The 20879-nt window shown below is 42.3% G+C and overlaps 1 protein-coding gene across 2 annotated transcripts in view; it reads left to right on the forward strand.

Annotated features, from left to right (window-relative positions):
• DRC2 (dynein regulatory complex subunit 2) overlaps window positions 1-20357 on the forward strand; it is a 43398-nt gene extending 23041 nt beyond the window's left edge. For both annotated transcript variants that reach the window (XM_085899196.1, XM_085899195.1), the window contains 2 exons: window positions 12224-12376; window positions 19660-20357. In XM_085899196.1, the coding sequence (XP_085755322.1) occupies window positions 12224-12376; window positions 19660-19953 (447 nt within the window). In that variant the 3' untranslated portion in view covers window positions 19954-20357. The remainder of the gene's footprint in view (window positions 1-12223; window positions 12377-19659) is intronic.
• The last annotated feature ends 522 nt before the right edge of the window (window positions 20358-20879 follow it).

Genomic DNA, 20879 nt, shown 5'->3' on the forward strand with positions numbered 1-20879 from the left:
CAAAGTACACTGCCTCCATGCCAAATAAATAAACAACAATCCTCCAAGGTGCGACATCGCCGGGGCGCCCCTGGCGCCTGGCTATGCTGCCTTGCAACACATGGAGTAGGAATTGGGAGGGAGCGGTGTACAATAATTGATAGATTAATTGCATAATTAAAATAAATAAATAATCGTAAACTAATTAATTTATTTATCAATTGGCTAATAGCATACCTCAACCACCACTGTTTCATCCAAGTCTAACTTTTTGAAAATTAAGTAATTAATCGAAAAAATAATTGATTAATTGATTAATCAATAAATCAAAAATACTCTTTATAACCAAATCACTTAGTCACTGTCATGTCCATATATCAGCTTCCGAGCTCAAAAGGTTCCCCAGATATTGCCAGGATGAGAAATAAAAGAAATAAGTAATTAATAAATCGATAATAATTAAGTAATTAATCAATGAATTGATTAATCAAAAAATAAAAGCACTGTTTTTGCCAAAGCACATCTTAACTTTTGGTCCCAAATTTCAACATCCTAGATCAACGGATGACTGAGATATTGCCTGAGCAAACAAACAAACAAACAAGAAAACAAACGGAGTGCAAACCGAGTACTCCCTTCCTTCATGATGGCGTCATGCATCGCCTGGATATGGAAACGGGAAGGAGCGGTGTACAATCTTTAAACTCTGCTTTCTCTTCTTCCTCCGTTTGCAGCACAAGGCTGCAGGTAGCCTCATTGGCCGAGAGCACGGTTGTGCCGCTGATGCAGTACCCTCTGTAGGTTAGGGTAGCAATTTGGAATTTGACCACACTGTCAGCGGTAGCTCGCTCACTCTTCGCGATGGACACAGTGGGATCTTTAACATCCACCCACTAATACTGGCAGATGGGACCCCCATTTAACATCCATCTGAGGGATGACACATCGATTAATCACCCTGCCTGGGAAACACCGGAATGACAGTTTATAGATGGGCCAAGTTTTGAACCTCTAGGGCCTAAGCTATCCTGCCAGCATCAAACCTGCATGAAAGAGGAGTCATTACTGCTGTTATTTGGTGACATTGCAAATTTGGGATTTAGCATTCCAGTCTTAGTCATCCAAGTGTCTGTGTGTGTTGTGTTTTTTTTTGACGTCACATCAGTTTTTGGTCATTTGTCCTATGAAAAGGTACCATTGCATGCTTTACATCCACCAAGCAGAGTTGCAGGACCTCCAGTTCACGATACTGTAAGACCCCAGGTTCAAATCCCATATACTTGATGGTTTATTCATCTTTGTCCGACATATATGTATATGTATATATGTTGAGATCCAGGTGAGGTCCACAGTGATTAAAATCAAGCTTTGTTCCCACCGATCTTGGTAGAGAAGGGTTTATTACACATCAGACATATGCATATGGAGACAACAGGCTTTGAACACAATAGTCCACCCAGCCTAATCCTCTGGTGAGCTGTCTTTCGGCACTGCCTTATATTCAGTTTACTGCGACCTTTGAATGACTGTGTGTCAAAGAGGATTTATTACCATTCATTAATTTATTGCATTCTCCTGTCAGTACTGCTGATAAGAGAGCACAGAAAGTGCAGAAACAACACCCTTGATTCCCTTAAAGAATTTTAAAAGGTAGCCTCCTACATGTTGTTGGGCCTTAGCAGTTCTGGGCAGTAGTCCAACAGATTCCAGGTAGCCCAGCTGCCCGATTAGCAAGGCCATTTCAAACGGTCAACAAGACCAGCTGTGTTGTAACAATGCCAAGACAAGTTCCTTGACAGTGCACAGATAAACATTGGGAAGATTTATCCTTTCCCCATTTCCAATTGGCAAAGAGTTTTAACCAAACACTAGTAGACGTGTTTGGTTGCTGTTAGAGTACATACAATCCCCGACATTTCCCTCCTCTTGTTTCTTTGAAACATTTGCAAAAGAAACTACAAATGAAGAAAAGGAGCATCCGCAGGCCGGCTGGTCAGCAGATAGCGACCCCCAGTGGGTGGGCCATCCTTATGTTTAGCTCCACATGGTCCAAGACGGTCGGGAGTTCCACCTGCGCCCCCTAGCCCAAAAGGGGGTTCCTACCCACTTTCCAACCGGTCCACTAACACCCCAAGTCTTCAACAAGGGAAATCGGGAAATATCGCAACATTTAAACATAGAATATAAGGAAGCCAAGCACTCCCAAAAGCTGTTCGTACAAGAATTGCTCATGGCTAAACAAGAATGAAGTTATACAGGAATATACGTTCCATTAAATATTTGATTACATATTGCCGCTTAATGAACTTCATGAACAACAAGTAAGGCAGTGTTAAAGTATATAAATGTAATGTTCTTTATGAACAAAGCAAAAATATATTTGATAAACTGCAAGCCAGAGTATAATGAAGGCGCAACTTGCCAGCAATTACCAACAAGGCAAATCAAATGGTATTTCTACCTAGCCCTTCAATTGGTGCAAGTAACGAAAGACATTCGTCCAATGTGAGTTGAAGCAATTGTTCATCACTCGGAGGAAGCCTGAGTAATGGATCGGCGACTACTGCAAGGTTACAATATGTTTCATTGTTCGTGGGTTGGGGTGACATGGGTGGGGTACATAGTATTGGAATGGGAGGCGAGGTGTAAGTGCAGGGAGGTTTGAGGATGGCAGCAGTCCAGCGGTGTTCACCGGGGCCATCTCCGTCTGTACTAGCTGGGTACTGGGCTTTGTTGTCCATCCTGAAAAACACTTTCCAATGGCCTTTTGGGCAATTACCTTGAAAAGCATCAGTAATATAAGTCCACACAATATTAAAGGCACTACAAGTCTATACAATATTAACAGCAACATTATTATTTAGGCAATTATACTCGACACTAATTACAACAATAATATTTACAATATGCAAATGTAATAATGGGTGAGCAGCACTGTGAGCGCTCAAGGCATGGTGTAAGCTCCTTTCTCAACTTGCGCTAGAAGACAAAAGAGTCTCATGAGATGCATATTTACATATAAGGGTCATACAAGTATTTTCCATACATGCCTTCACCATCTGGTATTGTCCATTTTCCACGATTATGCATATGCTAGTCAAAACACTGCCACATCTATCATAAACCTCCATCAGCATTTTACTTGTAGATTTCCTTTCTTTCTTGTTACAACTTCCTGTATCTTCGTGTGTAGTGAGATGCGTGAGTCCATGTTTGGCTTACCTTTTCACTTGAAAGTTCGTTGAGTAATCAGTAATACCTGGAAGAGTCTTCCCCAGGGCACCCCTCCGCCAGAACACCTTGTTGGCTCCTCAGCTGGTGGGGGTCGGGTCAGGTTGTGGCCCCATATTGAGGTCCTCGGGGTCTTCCTCCCTGAGTTCGCTGTTAATTATTATGATGGCCTGGGTGAGGGGTGAGGCTTCACAGCATTTCTTTAGACAAATGGAAATGAGACGTTTGATCAGAAATACTCCAAAAATGATTCCCATGATGATTAGGATTGCTGCCCCTACCAGGCGCAGTAACCAGTCTCCCCAGTCATGAAATATAGATCTCCACCCTGCGTAACCCTCCTTGCGTTCCACTCGATCGCTAGTGAGAGCTTCAAGCCTTATAGGTGAAAACACCTATAAGTGAAATGTGTTCTTCTCCGGGAGGTTACTGTATTTTCACAAGATTTCACAACTATACTCCAAAAGGGTTCTTTAGGGGCCCATGGAACTTGGGTAATTAGAGATGCGTGTTGACCCCATATGAATCCTATTTGTGCAAAGTGCCCCCGCTGGGTTTTGTCTTGCGTTTTGTTCTGCCAAGCCACTTCTGTCTTTTCTGCATTTTCTGACGTCCCCCCTCCCAACGGGTTTTGTCATAGCATAAGACCATCTAATCGATTTTATTTCCTCGTTTCGTTCTATCAAATCGTAAGTTTCCTCGGCTTGGACGCAAGACAGTTCTATGAGCTGCTGTGGCTGGATGGTTGTCAGCCCTCTGGAAATGAGTGGTGCGGTCTTGCCAGGTTCCTTTGAAAATATCTTTACCTTATCTAGTTCTTGGTTGTATGTTTTCCCCAACCTTGTGTATTCACCTGCTTCCATTCTTTCTCCAGCCGCTCCCCTCCTATGTCGCTGTGGGGTTGGTACTGGTTCATTTCTGTGTCCCCCTTTGCCACGGAGGTGTATACGGTTTCTTTGGCTTGAGTGTGTTAGTGTGTTGCCTAGTGATAGGTCCCCCCCTCACAAAGGAGTAGTGTCAGTACCAGGAGTTGCATGTTGTGTCGTCAAAGGTTCTGTCACTGTCTCCGTTACTACAAGGTTTACAGCATACCACTGCACTGAACACTGCAGTCAACTGCAACATAATGACAAGTATTTGTGTAAAAGATTATTTTTAAATGATACCTCCGTACAAGGCTCCCACCATGACTAGAGCTTGCAGGACTGGAAGTTGCTCTGGGTGCGTGGTGAGTGGATGTGAAGGCCAGAGACCTTACTGTACACTACTGTAGATTTTGATCAGGCAAGCATACCTTCCATCCATCTCCTTGTCTGACGGCCTGTAAAGTGTTCTGGTGTTCGTTGCCCCATCTTGTGGTTCTGGGGCGCATCTCAATCTGTTTACCATTCTTCCTAACTCCCCTGCACTATGTCCGTTACTAACTGCCATTGAAATGTGCGGTGTTCGTCCTTCTCTGTGCTTCATTAGTTCGTGCTCTCTGGTGGCTTGTTTCACCTCCACCGCCGCTCCTTCCTTCCCGATCCATCGGTTGGTTTTCATCAGAGTGCGTTTGACGGTGTAATCTCTATGTGCTTTGGCCACGTATTCATAATCCTGCCCTGTTTCATCGTAGTCAACAGTGAGTGCAGTGCAAAGCCAATTCCATTCCTTCCAGATCGATGTCGTTGCTAAGCAACCATTCCTCTACATCCCTTTAATTCCGCTTATGCTTCCCAAATCCAATGAATGTATCCTGACAGATAGAGGCTCATATAAAGACAACAGACATGCTTTTCTGTCCGCTTCCAGACAAACATCTCGACCCCGACAGGCAGAGAATCGAAATGCTCCCTCGTCAAGGCCCACGATGGCTGCGTGTTCAAACAGCACGAGCTCCACCCGTAATTTTTCCCAAAAACACCGCCATCCTGATAAGTGCGTAGCCTACCAAACGTCCTTGTTCTTGGATGTCTGACATGTAAACAAGGACAAATGTGTCCAAGAGCCACGTCCTAAAGGTTTTGTCTTCACAAGAAGAAGAAGAAGAAGAAGAAGAAGAAGAAGAAGAAGAACAACGCGGAGCTCTCTTAGAGCCGGCGTTCACTACGCGAGACGCGGCTAAAAGATAAACCCACATTAAATAAAATCCCTTCCTTGTTCAAAGCATTTAAATCCCCCTTTCCATCCATCCTAAATCCCTCGGTCCTGCGCCTCTTCCGCGTCTTTTTTTTATTTTTTTTTTTTTTTCTTCTTCTTCCGGTCACGAAGCCCAATCAACAACAACAACAACCGGAACAAACATATATATATATATATATATATATATATATATATATATATATATATATATATATATATATATATATATATATATATATATATATATATATATTACAGCCTTGTTTCAAAGCATTGTCGCTTCCATGTTCCGATAGCGCGTGCACTCGCCTCGAAACAAAAATCGAGCGATCCTTTGAAACGTCAACGTTAATGTCCTTATTAATTAATTTTACCACAAAGCTATCTCTTTAAAATCTAGTTTGTCCACCATTTTCAAGATCAGCCGCCTCGAGAAATTCTCGTACATTGCTCGACACACAGGCACGTTCACAGCAGGGTGTTAATTGCACTTTCAAGCTTATCAAAGCGCGCTGGGCCCATGCGTGATTACGTCATCATGCACTCACATGAGCAATGCGTCTTATCAGCGCGTTGGTTTTTACGATCAAACTCACGTAAGAAATATTTGACGACATCTCAAATTCGTTCGTTTTAAATCGGAATTTTTACAGAATCCTAAGAAGGGCGTCCCCAAACTTTGTAAAATGTGCTAATCCATCTCGTAAACCCTCACGATAAGCTGTCCTTCGACGGGACGATTTCGTGCTTTCGTCGCGCCTGTTAAATCCGACGGCACGTCACTCGCAAAACCCCATAAAATAACAGTTTTTTTTCCAGATTTACGAAAATCAAGTATAAAACATGCTTAATGACCCCAACAATGAAACCAGAATTGAAACTGACGTTAAAACGAACCCGTAACGTCGATCAGCCTTACGAAACAAGCAAAGTGGAAACAGAACTTAATTTGAATTTGAAATCAAAATGATGCTCCGTGGAGACCATCCATTTATCACGTATCACGTACAGTGTTCAAAGCCAAAACAGCATACAGAGTTTATCGGACCATGAGAAAACCCGAACATTGGTCCATTTGACATCCCACAGCACGAGTACTGTAGGGAATTCTCACACATAATCCCCAAACTGTCTGCTGAAGTGGTTTTTATTATTCAATTCCCTATCGAGTTCACACACACACACACACTCACAGACACACACACACACACACACACACTCACACAGACACACACACACACACGCACACGCACACACACTCGCACGCACGCACACACACAGACACACACACACACACACACACACTCACAGACACACACACACACACACACACTCACAGACACACACACACACACACTCACAGACACACACACACACACTCACACAGACACACACACACGCACACACGCGCACACGCACACGCACACGCACACGCACAGACACAGACACAGACACAGACACAGACACAGACACAGGCACAGACACAGGCACAGGCACAGGCACAGGCACAGGCACACGCACACGCACACGCACACACACACACACTCTCTCTCAATGACATTTGCCCAACACTATGAATTAACAACACGTGCAGAATCGGTCATCATCGTCCTTCCTCCGGATTTGGTGTGCGCAATTCACCTCGTCCAAAGTCTTCATATTTACGATGACGACCAATCATTATCTCCATACAAACATACAAGTTGTTCCACACATACAAGTTCCAGGTTGGAACACTCAACTTACGTCTAACACAAAACTCAACCTTCCCCACCACATTGTATTCACAAATACATCCAAACAGGTAACTCTACAAACAGCCCTTCTCCTGGCTCATTAACTTTGTGTTTTTTTTTTTTCCCGTTGGTTCAAGATTCCCTCTGAATTCTAGTACTCGTTCCTTCATCGATCTCAATTCACTTTCTCTAAACGGTCTGTACACCGATTGAGCTGGCCCTCCTGGCCCCGCTGGAATTATTTCTTGGACCGGGTAGGCAGAGGCTGTGGCCAGCAGTCCCATGGCTCCCAGGTCCGGATACAAACTTGGTGTGCTATTGACACACGCAGGTGGAACACCTGCATTGTTTCCCTGGTCTTCCCACCTCTGCACTGCAGTTACAGGGGTGGGAAGATTTCCCTTAGCTTGCATTCCCTTATTTTTTTTCTCCCATTTTCTCGACTTTTTGTTCCACTAATTTTCTAGCCACCTCATTTACCTGTAGGGCTTCCTCCTCCCACATATCATACGCTCGCATGTCTGGCTCAGGTTTTACTTTATCATTCATTCGATGTTCTTGCCGGCTTGATAGGTTATCTACGATTTCTGATCTTAGAGAACCCCATCTTGGGAATGGGTGTGGATCCCCTTTTGTCCACCTTTCCCACAATGCCAATTGAGTGCATGACTTAGGTCCATATTTTTCATACATTAATCCCACAGCTGTATTCGGGGGTGGGGCATCTTTATCCACTGTTGATTTTGACGTCTTATTTCCCATATTTCCTTATTTCACTGATCCTTCCTAGAGTTTTCTTGGGCCGGGTTAGTGTTCTCCGCCTGGGGTGTTTCTTCACACTCCCAATGCACACTTCCCGCTCCCTCACCCTCCCAACGGGGTTTTCACACCTTTCCCTCCCCTCAATCTCCCGTTCGGATCCTGGCCCTGGCGTATTCTTGGGTCTCCCCCACTGTCTCCCAAAGGAGTGTCCTGGGGTTCCCCTCAACCTTCCAATGGGCCCTTACCTTCCCGGGTACCCCTTTCCGATGTGCAAATAAACCTCCTTCTCCCCTGGTTCGTTTTGTAAGGGCAAGGACAGATCTCAGAGAGCAACGAGTATCCCCAGTGTGAGAAAGGAGGCAGCTTTCTTACCTTTTCCTTAAGCTGGCTGGCTCTTTCCTCCTTTGTCTCACCAGGGCTCTCGAGCTCCTCCTCGATCCGGCTTGCCCCCTGCTCGCTGCGCCAATTGTTGAGATCCAGGTGAGGTCCACAGTGATTAAAATCAAGCTTTGTTCCCACCGATCTTGGTAGAGAAGGGTTTATTACACATCAGACATATGCATATGGAGACAACAGGCTTTGAACACAATAGTCCACCCAGCCTAATCCTCTGGTGAGCTGTCTTTCGGCACTGCCTTATATTCAGTTTACTGCGACCTTTGAATGACTGTGTGTCAAAGAGGATTTATTACCATTCATTAATTTATTGCATTCTCCTGTCAATACTGCTGATAAGAGAGCACAGAAAGTGCAGAAACAACACCCTTGATTCCCTTAAAGAATTTTAAAAGGTAGCCTCCTACATGTTGTTGGGCCTTAGCAGTTCTGGGCAGTAGTCCAACAGATTCCAGGTAGCCCAGCTGCCCGATTAGCAAGGCCATTTCAAACGGTCAACAAGACCAGCTGTGTTGTAACAATGCCAAGACAAGTTCCTTGACAGTGCACAGATAAACATTGGGAAGATTTATCCTTTCCCCATTTCCAATTGGCAAAGAGTTTTAACCAAACACTAGTAGACATGTTTGGTTGCTGTTAGAGTACATACAATCCCCGACATATATATATATATATATATATATATATATATATATATATATATATATATATATATATATATATATATATATATATATCTCTCTTCTCTTCTTCTTCTTCTTCTTTCGGCTGCTCCCGTGAGGGGTCGCCACAGCGGATCATCCGTATGATCTGCATAGTGATTTGGCACATGTTTTACGGCGGATGCCCTTCCTGACGCAACCCTGGTCGCCTCTTACGACACAGGGATAAGGTACACCTATTTTAACCGGGGTATACACCGGCCCAGTATACTGGTACTCATTTCGCCGAACTCGGAAGGATGACAGGCTGAGTCAACCCCCTGGTGTATTAATTCAGTGGCCCAACGGGGCTTGAACTCATGACCTCTTTCATCCCAAGCCGCTGCCCTAACCACTGCGCCAACACCAGGCTCATGTATATGTATATATATATATATATATATATATATATATATATATATATATATATATATATATATATATATATATATATATATATATATATATATATATATATATATATATATATATATATATATATATATATATATATATATATATATATATATATATATATATATATATATATATATATATATATATATATATATATATATATATATATATATATATATATATATATATATATATATATATATATATATATATATATATATATATATATATATATATATATATATATATATATATATATATATATATATATATATATATATATATATATATATATCAATCATATATATATATCAATCATATATATATATTATATATCAATCATATATATATATATATATATATATATATATATATATATATATATATATATATATCAATCATATATATATTATATATCATATATCATATATCATATATCATATATCATATATATATATCATATATCATATATATATATATATCATATATCATATTCATATATCATATATCATATATCATATATCATATATATATATATCATATATATATATATATCATATATATATATATATATATATATATATATCATATATATATATATATCATATATATATATATATATCATATATATATATATATATCATATCATATATATATATATATATATATCATATATATATATATATATATATATATATATATATATATATATATATATCATATATATATATATATATATATATATATATATATCATATATATATATATATATCATATATATATCATATATATATATATATCATATATATCATATATATATATATCATATATATATATATATATCATATATATCATATATATATATATATATATATTGTTACGGTTCTAGGAACCTTATGCATTCAAACATACAGGTGCCCCGAAGCTAGTTATGCCGTTAAGTATATGTGTAGACAGAACCCCTCCTCGTGTTTAGTGGGAAATCAAATGGATGCGTTGCGATGTTTTTTTTTAGTTCGGGTAATAAATCTTTATTTCCCCTCTTATTTGAACCACAGTACCTTTTTCTTGCTTTCCGAGGTGAAATCTTTGTGAGCTACCTTTTTGGCGAGTGCAGTCACGCTTGGAGGGGGCAGGCTCCCGGCATGGCCAAAACCCTTCAAGAAGGGGTGGACCCATGCAGGCTCTGTCCAATCAGGGCGGACAGTGACGTCAGTTTTGACCAAGGCCCCGCCCTGCCGAGGGAGGTCAATTAACTACGAAGGGACACTCTGAGACGCACATTCGTTGGAGTTCAGTCAAAAGGCTCAGTTCAGTTCTGCATTCGCTGGGGCGTTCGTTGGAGTTTTGCTGGAGTCTTGAGTTCGGTGTACGAGGAGGATTGACAGACTGAGAGCTTTTTCACGAGTCTGTGGGTGGTGGTGCATGGCCGTTCTTCGTTGGTGGAGCGATCTGTTTGGTCGATTCCGATAACGACCGAGGACATCTGACCTCGACCGGGTCTCTCACTGGGTCCTGTCCACGACCCTGATCCCCGCCCTGGGACTCCGCTCTGCTCCACTCGGGTTCCTCCGTGGTTCCTTTGCCACGGTGCACACAGGCCGTACTGGTGGTGGCCCAATGCTCTATTGAGTGACTTTACATTGGTGTTTCCATTTTTTTGTCCAATATATATATATATATATCCCTGTGTGTCGTAAGAGGCGACCAGGGTTGCGTCAGGAAGGGCATCCGGCGTAAAACATGTGCCAAATCACTATGCGGATCATACGGATGATCCGCTGTGGCAACCCCTAACGGGAGCAGCCGAAAGAAGAAGAAGAAGATGATATATATATATATATATATATATATATATATATATATATATATATATATATATATATATATATATATATATATATATTTATACACTGTAAAATAAATGTATGAATAAGAATGCCAATAATTCAACACATAAGTGTTGGAAGGGTTGATCGAGATTGAATAATGTTATTGAAGATATTTAAGCATTCCCATAATAGTATAAAGAATTTTTCGACTTACTCACTTACGGAGCAAGCTTGTGTTGATAAAAATAAAAAAGAACAAACTTTTCTCCAACCACCCATGCCACTGGATGTGAGGCTTCAATTTTGGTGCATTCTCTGCTGAAGATCTCATTGTACCAGAGTTTCAGATGAAAGTTTTGTATTCATCGAAGTACCCTCACATTCTGCAAGATGGTATGGCTTTTGCTGATGGAGAGACATGGCCTTTGCTGGATTACATCATCATCCTATGCAAGGCCCAATGTGTTTGAAACAAAGACTTTCCTTCAGTGAAATTGAAGAATTCACCTTGAGTGATCAGATCAAAGAGGGTGATTCACCTTGAGTGATTCCGAAAGGCACCATAGAGAATCAAGACATGCCGTGTCACCCTCTGCTCTCCGACATCAGGATTAACGAGTGAATTAATGGTGGATACCTTCTTTGGGCATTACACGTGTTACCAAATCGATCTTCAGCACAAGCGTGTGGTGCTTCCAACGTTTTGACTGTTAATCCAAAGGTAATGGAAAGCAACTTACCTCGTATCCATCCCACAATATAGCAACTGAGCAGTCAAGCTGATCAAGTCATAAAATACCCTGATGATTTCGTCACTGAAATTATGTTATACCTTCAGTACAGAAGTAATTTTATTTTCTCCCTAAGATGTTCTCATGTGAACTCCTGCTTTATCCAGGGATTAGTATTTTTTTTAATGAGACAGCTACTAAATGCTGATGTCCTTCATCAGTTTGGGTTATCATCATCATTGTCAGTATTGTTTCAGTGTGTCAACTTCTTTTCACTGTTGCATGGTAAGTCTGGTGTTTATTATTATTATTATTAGGGTGAGAATCTACTAAAGCTTGCTGAGATGTGCCACAAGCTGCAGACAGAGGAGGAGCATGTCCTACCTTTCTTTGTGTCTTCGTTGAGCCCTAACGAGGAGCAAGAGGAGCAAGACGAGCTCAATGCACAACCAGCAGAGAAAATTGCAGAGGTCAGTGGTTTAAAAATGGTGATTTCAATCCTTACAAATGCTTGTTATTTCATTTTGATCATTTATGCATTATGCTGCAGAGTTTGAGGCGATCATAGAAAAGATGGCTTACAGGGCTGGGAAAGGTATATGAAAGATGGATGCAATGTTTAAGTGTTCATTGCAATTGTCACAACAATGAAAAATTTCATCACTGTCAAGCCTTCATGGCACCACCTGTTAAATCCACTTCAAAAGGTGTGTGCACGGCCAGTAAAACATCACACTTGCTGCCATATTTATGCCCATCCTGTGGGCACCATCTGTTATAATAACTTTACTTTGACAATATGTGATTTTACCATATTTTCTTTCCAAAAGGTCTGACCAAGGGGTCTGAACAATAACATGGAAACATCGGGTCACAAAAAAAGTTTAAAATGGATTGGGTGTACTGTATAATGAAGTGGTTGAGTAGTAAAATCCCATCTAAAGCCTTGCATGCATGAGCATGCCTTGCCCTGCTGGTGGGTGTTAAGTGTCAACTCGAATCAGAGCTCACTGGCAATATTTGGAGAATGCACTTCAAAGGTCAGCATCGCAAACAAATTTGAAGAATGTGCTTAATAATGAACCCTTAAGTATTTTTGCTCATGGTAAATAATTGGGTTAAAAACTGAGCTTGGGAGTTTCAGATCATGATCTGGCAGGCCAATGATCCAGCAGCCACTGATCTGGTTTCATTCCCGGTGTAAAGCAATTCAGGTATTTGAAAGAGTGATTTTTACTCTCATCAACACAAGGAAATCCGAACTGCATGCAATTGTTTGCTTATGGCAATACCAGGTTCATTCATGCAGAGGCAGCATGGGTTTTCATCACTTTTTGACGCGCAAATATGTATCTGAGGAATTGTCACCCATTGGGCACCTCCCCCAACCCCCGTAGGTAATTGAAAGAAGTTAGAATTTGACCAATGAACCAGAACATAATGGCATAATCTTTTTGAAAAGGCAACATGGGACCTTTTACATCTACCAGTGAATACAATCAGAAAGGACAGCTGGCTTAACATTCCTCTGAAAAGCAGTGTACTCATTGATGCAATGCCCTGCCTCTGAAATACCAGGGTGACAGTTTATAATTTGGGTGGGAACTGAACCCAGGCTGGACAGTTTAGACGTGAGTACCTCTTCCTACGCTATCCTATCGGGCCCAATACAAGGTTGATGGGGAAAGCATGATATTTATTCACTGTAGCACCCCTGCTTGTACAGATACATTCAGGAGAATGTGAAAATGATCTGGCAACTCATTATCTGATTTCTTAATCAGCATAAAGCAATGCAGGTATTTGAAAGAGTGGATGACTTATTTCCTCCTGGTACTGTGTTTTAATTCCATAAAGATAGTAATTCTCAGACAACATATTGTTGTGGGCCGGGGGTCGGTGGCGAGAACGACCATGATGTGGGGGAGGTTTGCGTCATCTCCCACCAAACTTCCCGGAATTGTAGGCCGTCGCTCGGATAACTCCGCGAGCCGGTGGGTCGTTTAACCGACCGTGGTCGCCAATATCTCAACTGCGTAGCGTAGGGTCTATTTGTCTATAACCAATTTACCTAATTAACTACGCGATTTTGACTACCGGGGAAACCACGCCCTCAGCACATCTTGCTCGAACCGGGTCACTCTACCGACTGAGGTAGAGTTCCAACTACCGACTACCAACTCCGGTTCGGGTGCAGCCGAGTGGAAACTGCCAAAGCCGTGCCGGCTGGAATGAACGGATTATCGGGTATAAAAACCTGGCTAAACTCAGATCCGAACTATGTTGGACCAATGCAAGAAGGGACGGAAACTAACTGGGGGCATTTCTAACAAGTTTTATTTACAGTAAATGAAGACACAAAGCAAGACTTAACGTGAATATACAAGAAGTATTTACAATGATCCAAAAACACTTATTCAGTTCTACTTAAAGACGGACCCACACGCAGACACACATAAAATGAAAAGAAACCCAGTCTTTATTGGGCCCTCTCAGCCATGGAGAGAGACAAGCTGGAGGCCAGAGTTCGGTGGTGTACCTGACCGTTGAAGGAAGGGCATGCTCCGTGATGCGGCACCTGACAATGGTCGCTGGTTTGGTCCCCAGTCGCACGTGTGGGACTCGAGGTTTGTGGTGGAGCTCGGGTGGTGAATGGCTGGGGTCCACAGAGGGGGGTCGGGGTCACTCTTCCCTTCCTCGTAGAGGGCCAGCAGAGACATGTTCGCTGCCTCGACGCCCACCAAAAACTCTTCAAAAGAACTTTTAAAAGACTCTCCAAGACCCCAAAAAGACTCTCCAAGACCTCAAAAAGAACACCTCTCTCTCAGAGAGTGCTCGGGAATTGATGGACCTCCCTCAGTGGGGAGGGGCCTTGGTGAACACACCTCGCTGTCCGCCTCTGATTGGACAGGTACTACGGCCCACCTTTCTGGGGCGGGGCCTTGGCCCCTGCTGGGAAACCCCAGCCACTCCTCCATGCGGGCCCACACTCAACGAGTAACAATATCAACGCTGCAACGGCCCCTGCCGGGAACCCCAGCCAGTCTTCCACATGGATTCATACTTAACAAGTAACAAGTATCAATGTTGCACAGACTGTCATGCAAGAGTTACAAGTTTGTGGAAGGAACGTTGGTGGAAGCAGCAAGGAACGGCTGCAAGACCCTGCCTTGGCAAGTCAGAGTGCTTGTCAACAGCGGGTGGGTAGTGGATCGTGATGGGGGAATGGAATGGTTGTTGGTTGTTCGTTGGAGGGTTCATTGGATGTAAAGATTTAATAACCTAACTAAAAAGAAATTGCAACACACGCCTTTGATTCTCCCACTGGACAAAAGGAAAGGGATCTGACTCCACACATACTTAACGACATAACTGACTTTTGGGACATCTGTATGTTGAATGCAAATGGTTTCCAGATCCGTAACAATATTTTATCTGGCATTTCATATCCTTGGCATTTTGCTCATTCATCCATTTCACCTCAATATCATCAGAAATCGAATTCCAAGTCAATGATTACATGAATATAACATGAAAATAGCTATTATACATATCGTTACATTAATGGCTCTCTAATTTGAATTACATGTCCAGTTAGTTACATTGTAATTCCCCAATTAGAATCATCAGCTCAAAGGTTGTGCGTCAACAGAGAAAATTCCTCTGTCTCCACTCCCTCTCCAATCATGTAATGTCACTTTGAAGTGTACTTTAATTTCACTCCTTAATAAAGAATATCTGCTTCAGGCACAGTCAGCAGGCATGGGGATCTGCAATTTCAAGCGGTAAGATTATGGCATGGGGAGCATGTGGGTTCTCCAGGCCAATGGGCCCGATCATTGTTGAAGACCAATCAGTGTTTCGCGTGCAGACATCGGGAGGGCATTACACTATGTCAGCAAAAGGGGATGATGAGCTAAAGTCCAGGTCTTTTGGCGGGCAGAATCACAGAAGGGAACCACGCAAAATGAACTGCCAAACTCCGCCTTCTGGCAATAATCACTCTGCCCTCCAGCAAGGCTCCACCCTTCAGCATGGTCTGCCCATTGGCCAGACACCCACTGGCTTACCTATATGGTGAGGTCTTTGCATCATACAAGGGAGCTCCCTCACATGTTTCGTCTTCATTTTATCTCTCTCTGGTTTACCAGCTGGTTTATGTCTTTTCAACACCAGTATATTAAGTAGATAAGCAGTACCTGAGGTTTCTCTCAGATCTGGTTAAATCATGAATTCGCAGTTCCTCAATACGGACCACTGGCTTGGTGTAGCAAAGGATGAGAGGGTAGCTGAGGAATTTGCAAACAGGCTGAGTGGGGATTTGGGGTGGGGGGGTCTGAGTGCTTTGAGGAATCCTGAAGAGTTGTGGAGTGCCTTGAAGATCACCATCCTTGATGTTGCTGGTGGATATCTTGGAGCTCACCACAGGGTGAAGAAGAATTTTGTCTCTCAAAGGACACTGGATACAATTTACCAGTCGCAGAACCGGGCTTAATGGCACAGCTGAGCTATTCAGGGAGTTTAGGCATAAAACTGTACGTGCGCTGAGGATGGACAAGGAGGCCTATGTGCGGTGAATCTGTGAGGGGGTATAGCATCACCTGTGGTCGTGTGATTCCCGTCCTGCTTACAGGGGAATTCACGCATTGCGTTCCTCCAAGCCCATCCCTCAGTGTACCACAGTTAGGGTGGAGGGTGGTGGGCTCTTGACATAGGAGTCCGAAGTGAAGACCCGCTGGGCTGGTTACTTTGAGCGGCTGTACCAGGCTGATCCACCAGCTGTTGAGTTGGATGTCAGTAGTGTTACAATCCCTATTGCTGACCATCCAATAAACTGTGATCCACCTTTGTTTGTGGAAACAAAGACTGCAGTGAACCGGTTGAAATGGGGTAAAGCTCCAGGGACCTGTGGCATCCATGCTGAACCTCTCAAGGCTGGTGGAAATGCTGTACTCATGTCGTTTCATGCAGTTCTGTGCTCTGCCTGAAACACAGGCATCATCCCAACTGACTGGAAGAGGGGCCTTGTTGTTGATCACCAGGGAAGTTGATCTCAAAAGGGAAGGATGATCACCAGGGCTGCAACAACTACCTAGGGGTGATGCTGCTCTCAGTGCCAGGCAAGGTCTTTGCTCGGATAATTCTTGATTGGGTTTGCCACAATCTGCTTGAGCACCAGTGCCTGGAGCAGACAGGCTTTACACCAAAGAGGTCCATGATTGACCATATCCTTGCTCTCTGGGTCCTCACCGAGCGCACACGAGAGTTTTGGCAAGGGGTTGCTTGCAGCCTATACTGATCTCTGCAAAGCGTTCGATTCATTGAGTCGGGATGCCCGCTGGGGGATTCATGGTCTTCGTGGGGTGACACCAAAACTGATCAATTTGATGTCTGAACTATACTCTGGAGCTGAGAGTGCTGTGAGATGTGGTGATACCATGTCCAACTTATTTCCAGTTATTACTGGAGTTTGTCAGGGGTGTGTAGCCCCCACACTTTTCAGTGCTTGTATGGACTGGATTCTGGGGAGGATGTTGGAGAGATCAAGCTGCGGTGCATAGTTTGGGAATGTCAAGCTCTGTGACCTTGATTGTGGAGATGCTGGATATCCTTGTGGGATCCTCAAGGCACTGAATGAAGAATCGATTGTAGCCACTGTGATTTCAGGTTTCCAGAGTCAAAACTAAGATCCAGGCTTTCAATGATATCTTGGATGCTGCTATCTTGTCTGTACCTGTTTGTGGCGAGCATGTTGAGGTCACGGAGAGATTCACTTACCTTGGCAGTGATATTCATGTCTCTGCTGGCTTTAAGCCAGAGGTTAACAGATGTCTGGTTTGGGCCTGTGGAGTCATGCCCTGATGTTGACATACAACAGCATAGTGAGGCCAATGAGAATGAGGCAAGACACTCTTAATAAAAGAGGAAGATGAGCGGAAAGTTTGGGTGTTTTGGCTGGCAGATTCTCAGAAGAGAGCCATGCAAAGTGAACAGGGAAACTCTGCCCTCCAGCAAGACTCCACTGGCTCATCAGTTGAAGGGACAGGAGGCCAACTGGTGCTTGGGTGAGGCCTTCACATCATACAGGGGAGCTCCCACACAAGTATCATCTTCATTTTTAGACTCTGCCTTCTGGCAATAATCACTCTGCCCTCCAGCAAGGCTCCACCCTTCAGCATGGTCTGCCCATTGGCCAGACACCCATTGGCTCACCTATATGGAGAGGCCTTTGCATCATACAGGGGAGTTCCCTCACATGTTTCATTCTCTCTCTTTCTCTCTCTTTCTCTCTCTCTTTCTCTCTCTCTTTCTCTCTCTCTTTCTCTCTCTCTTTCTCTCTCTCTCTTTCTCTCTCTCTTTCTCTCTCTCTTTCTCTCTCTCTTTCTCTCTCTTTTTCTCTCTTTTTCTCTTTCTCTTTTTCTCTCTCTCTCTCTCTTTCTCTCTCTCTTTCTCTCTCTCTTTCTCTCTCTCTTTCTCTCTCTCTCTCTCTCTCTTTTTCTCTTTCTCTTTCTCTCTCTTTTTCTCTCTTTTTCTCTCTCTCTCTTTCTCTCTTTCTCTCTCTCTCTCTCTTTCTCTCTCTCTTTCTCTCTCTCTTTCTCTCTCTCTTTCTCTCTCTCTTTCTCTCTCTCTTTCTCTCTCTCTTTCTCTCTCTTTTTCTCTATCTCTCTCTCTCTCTTTCTCTCTCTCTCTTTCTCTCTCTCTTTCTCTCTCTCTTTCTCTCTCTTTTTCTCTCTCTCTCTCTTTCTCTCTCTTTTTCTTTCTCTCTCTTTTTCTTTCTCTCTTTTTCTCTCTCTCTTTTTCTCTCTCTTTTTCTCTCTCTCTTTCTCTCTCTCTCTTTCTCTCTCTCTCTTTCTTTCTCTCTATCTTTCTCTCTCTTTCTCTCTCTCTTTCTCTCTCCCCTCCCTGCCATCTTGTGTTTAGTCCATCCACTCCCTGTGTTATTTAGAATAAGTAGGTATGTTTGAGTCGCGGGTTGAGAATAAGCTCATGATTTCGTGCCGGTTGAAATTCCCCATGTTCTTTTTCTGCTGATCATGTTTTATTTTCTTGTGTTTGGTTCACTAAATATCCTTATCTGTTAAAAACTTGTGGTTTTGGGGCTGACACCTTCCAAATTGTGGGAAAATTGACTTACCTCGAATTATAATTATATATCATTTACCTTTAACTCTCCCCTCCCCCTCCCCCCTCCCCCACCGAAATGTGGCTGGCACATCCTCAGTCCAAATTTAGTGGCCTCCTCGTCTTGTCCATTCTGCGAGACCTTCGTATCTCGGTGAGCTGGGTTCGAGTCCGTCGGATGAGAGCAGGTTTCGTAACATTATAAACACACAAGGTGACTATTTGGCTCATCCAGCTCATGCCATATCCCCCTTACTGCAAGGCATGCTTACTCTAAAGCAGGGAGTTTGTGCCAGAGTACCAGGACACAATGGTCTACCATTTTCGACAAATACCTTGGGATATATAACATTCACAATCTAAATGCAGAGGGCCAGCCAGCTTTACTTCCCCATCCAAAAGACAGTGTGCTCTGAGATACAATACCTCTTACCAGCACTCCATCAGAATAGCAGTTTTTTTCATCAAACACAGATTAGACGACTCGAGGCCGAGTCGACTGCTGACTTGTTTGTTGTGTGGCAGGGCTACTGTCCAACTTACAATGCGAGGAACGTGCGTGTGTGTCGTTTCTCATTTAAACAACACCCTTATGTTGGTATGAAAACATGGCTTGTTTATTTCTGCACAGGCTATGGACAATTACCGTTGCCTGCAGCGTTTCTGGCGGAGGTACAACAAGGTCCAGCTGGACGTACAAGGCCGGGAACGAGAACGCACAGCATTGCTGAAGATAAATGAGAATCTTCGCTCACAGCTTCAGCGATATTTGGATGATATGTGTGTAAGTGATCGTGTGTTACACCAGGATAACCCTCTGCTTGTCGTTAACCAGAAGTGTGGTGTACGCCCAACTCACGCACTGGATAGAAAAGTTCCAAGAGTCGTTATTGAAGCAGCTCATATTATCAAGCACATCATATGATTTACACGTACCAACTACCATGGAGAGCAAGCTGTTGTGTATGTATTTATATATTTTGGCTGGTTGTAGTTACTACTGAAAAAAAGGAACCATTCAAACGTTGGGAAAACATTTTACATTCAGAGCTTTGAAATTGATTTTTTGAGCATGTGCCTCAGATTCCTTGGCTCATATTTAAAAATCAAACAAACGTTTAATTACATAAGGCAGCATCCACATATTACGTATGCAAAATTGGAGAATGTTGTTGATCACTTTTCACAACCCCATATGTCCCATATATTCTCCTTCCTTATCCTTCCTGTCTGTAATAGTCATTACTTTCTTTTCATCCTTTCCTGAACCTTCTTTATCTTCCTTTTCTCAGAGTTTTTCTTATTTTAAATAAACCTTGCTGTATCCTGGAGAGATTAATGCACCAAATTATTCCAGTCTGCATAACCGCGTGGATGAAACACTTCTCAGAAGTATGGAGGCCACAACCACAAACCTTATTCATGCATGCACACATCTCAGCATGTCGACTCGTAGATATTCATGACGTCACCTTCCTTCACATTGCACTATACAACGTTCCTCTCCTCTTCTTCTTGCTTACTCTATATGTAATCAGTCCCTAATGTAGAACATGAAGCATATAATAATCTTAATTTATGTTTTTAACATGTGTATATATATATATATATATATATATATATATATATATATATATATATATATATATATATCTATATATATCTACATATATATGTATACATATATATATATATATATATATATATATATATATATATATATATATATATACATATATATGTATACATATATATATATATATATATGTATACATATATATATATATATATATATATATATATATGTATACATATATTGCTGAATGGTTCATTTTTTTCTGATCGTTGTGT

The sequence above is a fragment of the Eptatretus burgeri genome, chromosome 10 (genome assembly GCF_056783735.1).
Source record: "Eptatretus burgeri isolate ZD-2024b chromosome 10, Ebu_testis_v1, whole genome shotgun sequence".
NCBI classification, from domain to species: Eukaryota; Metazoa; Chordata; class Myxini; order Myxiniformes; family Myxinidae; genus Eptatretus; species Eptatretus burgeri.